General features: G+C 41.7%; 1 protein-coding gene across 14 annotated transcripts in view; it reads left to right on the forward strand.

Annotated features, from left to right (window-relative positions):
* The window catches only part of LOC140187597 (general transcription factor II-I-like), a 143,808-nt gene extending 136,483 nt beyond the window's left edge, over positions 1–7,325 (forward strand). For all 14 annotated transcript variants that reach the window (XM_072243071.1, XM_072243065.1, XM_072243061.1 and 11 more), the window contains one exon: positions 7,034–7,325. In XM_072243071.1, coding sequence (XP_072099172.1) covers positions 7,034–7,095 — 62 coding nt within the window. In that variant the 3' untranslated portion in view covers positions 7,096–7,325. The remainder of the gene's footprint in view (positions 1–7,033) is intronic.
* Positions 7,326–9,024: the final 1,699 nt, after the last annotated feature.

Here is a 9,024-nt window from a genome sequence, read left to right on the forward strand (position 1 = left end):
ATATTCTGCCATCATATTTGACCTACCAAAATGAACTACCTTACACTTAACTGGGTTGAACTCCATCTGCCACTTCCCAGCCCAGTTTTGCATCCTGTCAGTGTCCCGCTGTAACCTCTGACAGCCCTCCACACTATCCACAACACCTCCAACCTTTGTGTCATCAGCAAATTTACTAACCCATCCCTCCACTTCCTCATCCAGGTCACTTATAATAATCACAAAGCGAAGGGGTCCCAGAACAGATCCCTGAGGCACATTACTTGTCATCGACCTCCATGCAGAATATGACCTGTCTACTCTTTGCCTTCTGTGGGCAAGCCAATTCTGGATCCACAAAGCAAGGTCCCCTTAGATCCCATGCCTTCTTACTTTCTCAATAAACCTTGTATGGGCTACCTTATCAAATGCCTTACTGAAATCCATTTACACTACATCTTCTGCTCTGCCTTCATCAACGTGTAGTCATATCCTCAAAAAATTCAATCAGGCTTGTAAGGCACGACCTGCCTTTGACAAAGCCATGCTGACTATTCCTAATCATGTTATGCCTCTCTAAATGTTCATAAATGCTGCCTCAGGATCTTTTCCATCAACTTACCAACCACTGAAGTAAGACTCATTGGTCTATAATTTACCGGGCTATCTCTACACCCTTCCTTGAACAACATCTGCACCCTTCAATTCTCCGGAACCTCTCCCGTCCCCATTGATGATGCAAAGATCATTGCTAGAGGCTCAGCAATCTCCTTCTTCACCTCCCACAGTAGCCTAGGGTACATCTCATCCGGTCCCAGAGACTTATCCAACTTAATGCTTTCCAAAAGCTCCAGCACATCCTCTTTCTTAATGTCTATATGCTCGAGCTTTTCAATCCGCTGTAAATCATCCCTACAATCGCCAAGGTCCTTTTCCGTAGTGAACACTGAAGCAAAGTATTAAGTACCTCTGCTATGTCTGCCGGTTCCATACACACTTTTCCACTGTCACACTTAATTGGTCCTATTCTCTCACATCTTATCCTCTTGCTCTTCACATACTTGTAGAGTGCTTTGGGGTTTTCTTTAATCCTGCCCACCTAGGCCTTGTGGCCCCTTCTGGCTCTCCTAATTTCATTTGTAGGCTCCTTCCTGCTAGTCTTACAATCTTCTAGATCTCTATCATTACCTAGTTTTTTGAACCTTTTGTAAGCTTTTCTTTTCTTCTTGACTAGATTTTCAACAGCTTTTGTACACCATGGTTCCTGTACCTTACCATACTTTCCCTGTCTCATTGGAAGATACCTATGCAGAACTCCATGCAAATATCCCCTGAACATTTGCCACATTTCTTCTGTACATTTCCCTGAGAATATCTGTTCCTAATTTATGCTTCCAAGTCCCTGCCCAATGGCTTCATATTTCCCCTTACTCCAATTAAAAGCTTTCCTAGCTTGTCTGTTCCTATCCCTCTCCAATGCTATGGTAAAGGAGATAGAAATGTGATCACTATCTCCAAAATGTGCTCCCATTGAGAGACCTGACCAGGTTCATTATTCATTATTCCCCATACTAGATCAAGTATAGCCTCTCCTCTTATAGGTTTATCTACATATTGTGTCAGGAAACCTTCCTGAACACACCTAACAAACTGCACCCCAGCTAAACCCCTTGCTCTTGGGAGATACCAATCAATATTTGGGAAATTAAAATCTCCCACTACGACAACCCTGTTATTATTACACCTTTCCAGAATCTGTCTCCCTATCTGCTCCTCAATGTCCCTGTTACTGTTGGATGGTCTATATAAAAATAACACCCAGTAGAGTTATTGGCCCCTTCCTGTTTCTAACTTCCACCCACAGAGACTCAGCAGACAATTCCCCATGACTTCCTCCTTTTCTGCAGCCGTGACACTATCTCTGATCAGCAGTGCCATGCCCCCACCTCTTTTGCCTCCCTCCCTGTCCTTTCTGAAATATCTAAAGCCCCTGAGCCATCCAAGCCTTTGTAATGGCCACAACATCATAGCTCCAAGTACTGATCCACGTTCAAAGCTCATCTGCTTTGTTCATGATGCTTCTTGTGTTAAAATAGATACATCTCAAACCATCGGTCTGAGCATATCCCTTCTCTATCACCTGCCTATCTTCCCTCTCGCACTGTCTCCAAGCTTTATTTGTGAGCTCCTTCCTCTGTCTCTTCAGTTCAGTTCCATCCCCCAGCAATTCTAGTTTAAACTCTCCCCAGTAACCTTAGCAAACCTCCCTGCCAGGATATTGGCCTCTTCAGATTCAAGTGCAACCCATCCTTTTTGTACAGGTCACACCTGTCCTAAAAGATGTGCAGAAATCTGAATCCCTGCACGCACCCCCCCCCCACCGCCTCCAATCCCTCAGCCACACATTTATCCTCTACTTCACTGTATTCCTAAACTCACTGTTGTGTGGTACCGGCAGTAATCCTGAGATTACTACCTTTGAGGTCCTGCTTCTCAACTTCCTTCCTAACTCCCTGTAGTCTGTTTTCAGGACCTCCTCCCTTTTTCTACCTATGTCATTGGTACCAAGATTTACCATGACCTCTGGCTGTTCACCTTTCCACTTCAGAGTATCGTGGACGCGATCAGAAACATCCCGCACCCTGGCACCTGGGATGCAAACTACCCTCCGTGTTTCTTTCCTGCAACCACAGAATCGCCTGTCTGACCCCCTAACTATAGTATCCCCTATTACTGCTGCCTTCTTCCTTTCCTTACCCTTCTGGGCCACAGGCCCAGACTCTGTGCCAGAGGCACAGCCACTGTTGCTTCCCCTAGGTAGGCCGCCGGAGTACTTATTGTACCCCTGAGGGTAACAGCCACAGGGGTACTCTCTAGTATCTGACTCTTGCCCTTCCTTTTTCTGACTGTTATCACTTATCTGTCTGCTGAGTCCCTAGCGTAACTACCTGCCTATAGCTCCTCTCTATCACCTCCTCACTTTCCCTGACCAGACGAAGCTCATCAAGCTGCATCGCCAGTTCCCTAACCCAGTCCCTAAGGAGCTGCAGCTCAACGCACCTGGCGCAGATGTGGCCGTCCAGGAGACTGGGAGTCTCCTGGACACCCCACACCTGACACCCAGTACAGAACACCAGCCTCACAAACATGTTACTGTTTCTATTCCTCACAGTTAACTTGCCTCGCCTTGACCCATTATCACCAAAGCCCTACGACTCTGCCTTAAATCACTCCATCGATGACTGCTCCTTAGATGACCGCTCCACTAGGCAGTGACTCTTTTATGCCTGAACCTTCCCTGCTATCTAACTCACGATTGGTGCTCTGGTTATAGCCCCTGATAGGCCATGTACTGTGGACAAACACTCTTGAAGCTCCTTTTTTAAATAACTGCCGCTGACCTGCGAGAAATCCTCTTGGTAAAGCTCTGATGCCACCAATAGGCCACGTGCACCAAGTGGGAAGGTGTCCTGGGTGGTGGGGACCCTAATTATGGATACTGCTTTCCTATGACAGCGTTTCATGTAGATATGCTCAATGGTTGGGAGGGCTTTACCTGTGATGACTGGCTGTAGGATTTTCCATTCAATGGCATTGGTGTTTCCATCATGTTGTAATGCATCCAGTCAATATATCCTCCACTTCATATCTATAGAAGTTTAGAAGTTTGTCAAAGTTTTGGATATCATGCCAAATCTATGCAAACTCCTAAGGAGTTAAAGGTGCTGCTGTGCTTTATTTGTAATTACTGTACACTGAAATGCTGGGTCCAGGACAAATCCTCTGAAATAATAACACCTAGGAATTTAAAGTTGCCAATCTTCTCCATCTCTGGTCCTCTGAGGACTGGCTGATGGACCTCTGGTTTCCCTCTCCTGAAGTGTATAATAGGTTCGTTGGTATTGTTGACATTGAGTGAGAGGTTGTTGTTAGGACACCACTCAGCCAGATTTTCAGTGTCCATCCAATATGTTGATTCATCACCACTTTTGATTCAGCCCACAACAGTGGTGTTATCAGCAAACTTGAATATGGCATTAGACAGTCATTAAGTGTAAAGCGAGTAGAGCAGGGGGCTAAGTACACAGTCTTGAGGTGCACCTGAGATGGAGAGATGTTATTGGAAGAGATGTTATTGTCAATCCAAATTGACGGGTCCGCAACTGAGGCAATCCAGGGTATAATTGCAAAAGGAGGTATTGAGGCCAAGGTTTTGGAGCTTATTGCTTAGTTTTGAGGGGATGATGGTATTGAATGCTGAGCTGTAGTGGATAAAGAGTCCTGATGTATGGATGGTTGCTGTCCAGGTGTTCCAGGGTTGAGTGAAGAGCCAAAGAGATGGTATCTACTGTGAATCTGTTGCTCCAGTAGGCAAATTGCAGTGGATATAAGTCATTTCTCAGGGAGTAGTTAATATTTCATCACCAACCTCTCAAAGTACTTCATCACAGTGCAACTGGGCAGTAATCTTTGAGGAAGGTCATCACACTCTTCCTGGATATAATTGAAGCCTGCTTAAAGCAGGTGGCTACTACACACTGCCAAAGTGAGAAGTTATCGGTCTTAGTGAACACACCAGCAAGTTGATAGCACAGTTGCATGAAAAAGTTTGTGAACCTATTGCAATTACCTGGCTTTCTGCATTAATTACTCCTGAAATGTGGTCTGATGTTACTATAATAGACACACAATCTACCTAAACTAATAACACAAACAATTGTACTTTTCATGTCTTTATTGAACACATTGTTTAATCATTCACAGTCCAGGCTGGAAAAAGTATGTGAACTCTTGTATCTAATAATTGGTAGAACTTCCTTTAGCAGCAATAACCTCCACCAAACATTTCTTGTAGCTGCTGATTAGACTTCAATGGCAAGGAGGAATTTTAGACCATTCTTCCATACTGAACTGTTTCAGTTCATTAATATTTCTGGGATACCTTGCATGAACAGCCCTCTTTAGGTCATGCCACAGCATCTCAATTGGGTTAAGATGTGGACTTTGACTTGGCCATTCCAAAACGTGAATTTTCTTCTTTTTAAAGCATTCTGTTTTTGAGTTACTCTTGTGTTTTGGATCATTTCTTGATGCATCATCCAACTCCTGTTGAGCTTCAGGTGACAGACCACTACCCTGACATTCTCCCATAAAATGTCTTGATACAATATTGCATTCATTTTCCCTCAACAACAGCAAGCTGTCCAAGCCCTGAGGCAGCAAAACAGTCCCAAACCATGATGCTCCTTCCACCATGTTTCACAGTTAGGATGAGGTTTTGGTGTTGGTGTGCAGTGCCCTTTTATCTCCAAACATTGTGGTGTGGAATTCTGCCAAAAAGTTCAATTTTTGTTTTTCTGTCCACAGAACATTGCTCCAGAAGCGTTGTGGAACATCCAGGTTTATCATTTGCAAACTTGAGACGCGCAGCAGTGTTTTTTATGGAGAGCAGTGGCGTCCTCCATGGTGTCCTTCCATGAACACCATTCTTATTTAGTGTTTTTCTTATAGTGGATACATGAACAGAGACTTCAGCAAGTTCCAGAGATTTTTGTAGGTCTTTTGCTATTACCCTTGGGTTCTTTTTCATCTCCTTCAGCATTGCACCTTGTGCTCTTAGTGAGATCTTTGTAGGACACCCACTCCTAGGGAGAGTAGCAACCGTACTGAGTTTCCTCCATTTGTAGAATGTTCAGGTCTTTAGAAGTGCTTTTGTACCCTTTTCCAGCTTCATTCATCTCTACAGTTCTAATGTCCTCTGAAAGTTGTTTTGATCAAGGCATGGTGTACATAAACAGATCTTCTTTGAGAAGAGCAGGCCCTTGTCAGTAACCTGATTTTGCGTGTCATTTTATAGGGCAGGGCACCTGTGCAACCCACATCTCCAATCTGATCTCATTGATTGGAACTCCTGATTCCAAATAAGCTTTTGTAGAAGGCATTGCCTCAGAGGTTCACATACTTTTTTGAACCTAAACTGTGATGTTTTCAATGGTGTACTCAGTATTGACTAGTAGTACACCTGTTTGTGCGTCATTAGTTTAGGCAGATTGTGTCTGTCCATTATTGTGACTTGGGTGAAGATCAGACCACATTCATGAGTAATTTTTGCAGAAACCAGGTACCCCGTCCGGGCTGGATGATTTTTGTGGGTTCACCCTCGTGAAGGCAGCTTGCATGTCAGCTTCAGAAATTGAAGTCAAAATGAGCATAGAAGGCTTTGAGGTCATCTGGAAGAGAAGCCTGCAGTCTCCTATATTGCTTGATTTATCTTTATAAGAGGTGATCATATTCAAGTCCTGCCACAACTGTCGAGCATCCTTCATTGATTTAAATTTGGTTTGGAATTTCCTGAGAGGCAGCTTTCTGGAGATTGTACCTGGACCTCCTGTAACTTTCTTGGTCTCCAGAATTGAATGCCTCTGATCTGGTACCCCATCAGGGCTGGATACTTCTCGTGGGTTCACCCTCCTGAAGGCAGATTTCTTATCTTTTGCTTTATCCAGGGCTTTTGATTGGGGAAGATTGAATGATTTAGTGGAGATATACTCATCTACAGTTGTTTTAATAAAGTCTGTACCATCACAACCATGGTGTTTTCATTCAGATCCCTCAATTCGATGAGTTCTTGAACACAGCCCAATCCACTGCCTCAGAGCAATCCCATACCCACTCCTCTGCCTCCCGCAACCTCTTTGTTGTCCTATTCTCTGGAGCTTTAGCCTCTGCCTATATGCAGGAAGGAAAGGACAGCGAAGTGATCTGATTTACCAAAACACTTTGTAAGCAAGGAACGGTAGGCATTCCTAATCTTAGTATACATTGGTCTAGTATGTTGGGACCTCTGGTGCTACTGGTTATATGCTGATGGTAATTGGACAGGGTTTTCTTCAAACAAGCCTGGCTGAAGTCTCCAACTATGATTTGAAATGTTTTAAGTTCTTAGAAATTTTTATTTTTTCTAAAGTTATGCATTAACATTGATATCAGCCTTATTGATGTAGAAATATGCCTTGTGCATACCATTAATATCTTTTTTCCCTCAAACTTGCAGAACACGATGTCAATCTGCGTGAGAAATCTCAGCCTCCAGAATCATCCAATGTGAAGGTGTGAGCTTCAGAAAGCTTAGGGGCATCATTGTATTATAATTGTACAACATAGGAAAAATGTTTGCTTATATCCTGACCTTTTTGTACCATTGGAAAGATTTTTTTTCTTTTTTATCAGCGCAAGATAATTGCTTCTGTGAAATTCACTAAATCTTGTCTGCATTGATTGAGGGAGTGTTCTGTACATCTGACTTGTCAACCAGAATACTTTATTATTAAAGTGAAGAAAAAATACTTCTGTTTGTACTGGTGGCAGCATTTGTGTTGAATGTTTGTATTTGGCAATAATTGGTTTGTGAGCTGTCTCATGTTCGAGGCAGCACTTATGATTATTGTAACTAATGTTGTTGAAATTGTGCCTCCCACCAACCCCTTACCCAAAAGTCGTATATCATACCAACAAACAATGAAAACTTAAATCCAAATTTTGGATAGTTTGAATATTTTTTTTTAATTTCCAGGATTCTGTGTCCCATGTAATCCTATGGTAGTAAGGAAGAGCCATTAAGATTTTACCGATGTCTAGAGTTTCTGTTATACTCAAGTCAGTGAAAGGAAATAATTTTTCCAATTACTTAAATCAGTCGAGGAAAATTGAAGGGTTGTATGATTCAAAGACAATATTAGGTGTGAGAAAAGATGACTGGTGGAAAACAGGAGTCCATAAAATGCAAAAGAAAGGATGGATGGTTAAAATATGAAGCCCCAAACAGTAGACTTACTAGTATCTCACTTGCGAAGCAGGAAGCAGCATGATCATAATAAAGTACCTTGTCAAAAGAATTACTCTTTTTCAAGCTTCCATTAGTTTTGCTTAGTCATAGGTAGGAAAAAGAACATTAAAATCATATTAGAATGGAACAAAAATGGGAGAAACTGAAAGGACATCTGTTGTATCTATTTGCAGAGGAAAATGCACTATTTGGGGGAAGAAAATCAGTTTGTTTCATTACAACTTGAAGTGAGAAAAAATACACTTGTGCTAAAACCTACAATTTTGTGAAGTGTAAATTAGTACGACAGCTATATGACACATCCCTTTCTCAAGGTACAAAATACACATTAAACATTTGGATATGAGACCACAAGCTGGAATCAAGCAAAAATTGTGCCTCATCCTTCTCCAGTACCACCTTATAGTGGATATTATCCCTTACACTCAGTTTTAATGCTGGGTTTCAACTCAAAGCATAATCCCTTTGGCTCCACTAATGCCAGCAGTTTGTAGTTTGCTATTGAATAATTTAGTATTTGCATTATCAGTTGCAAAAAGGAGCTGCTGTTAGTTTAGTTGCTAATTTGAAGAAGTTGTAATCCAATTCAGTATAAAATTTAATTTGGTTAAAAACATTTGACTAGTTTGAAATAATTTGGTTTTCTACTTCTGTACAATACATCAAAGTATGCCCATGTAAGAGAACAATCCTTGATATTACATATTGCTTACTTGTTTTTAAAGTACATTAAATTTTTCCTATTGAGTCCATTCATGGCATAGAGCCTACGCCAGTTCTGTAAAGAATGCCCATCAGTTCTATTCCCCCTTTATTATCCATGTCCATAAATGCCCCATTGATTCTTTCTATTCAACTTGCTTTCTTAAAACAGAGACCACCTTGAGTTGGAATGGAATCCTTTTCCCTGGAGATAAAGCAGCCTGCCTTATTAGGATTTAAAATTCATTTTGCATGCCAATCCTAAAATTATTAGGACTAAATGCTTTCTTGCACAGTTGCTCCTGAGTTAAAGCATAGTATTTTCTTTAAATTCTTCAAATCATTGACAGCAGATACAGAATATAACTAATCAATAGATACCGATATTACAGTTGACAAATTTAGTTAAGTTCTCTTAGCTCAGGTATAAATGATTATCCCAATGAGCAAAATGATTGAGTGTTAAATTTACTGAAGTCTGCCCTTGGATGTAAATA

The sequence above is a fragment of the Mobula birostris genome, chromosome 25 (assembly GCF_030028105.1).
Source record: "Mobula birostris isolate sMobBir1 chromosome 25, sMobBir1.hap1, whole genome shotgun sequence".
In the NCBI taxonomy this organism is placed as follows: Eukaryota; Metazoa; Chordata; class Chondrichthyes; order Myliobatiformes; family Myliobatidae; genus Mobula; species Mobula birostris.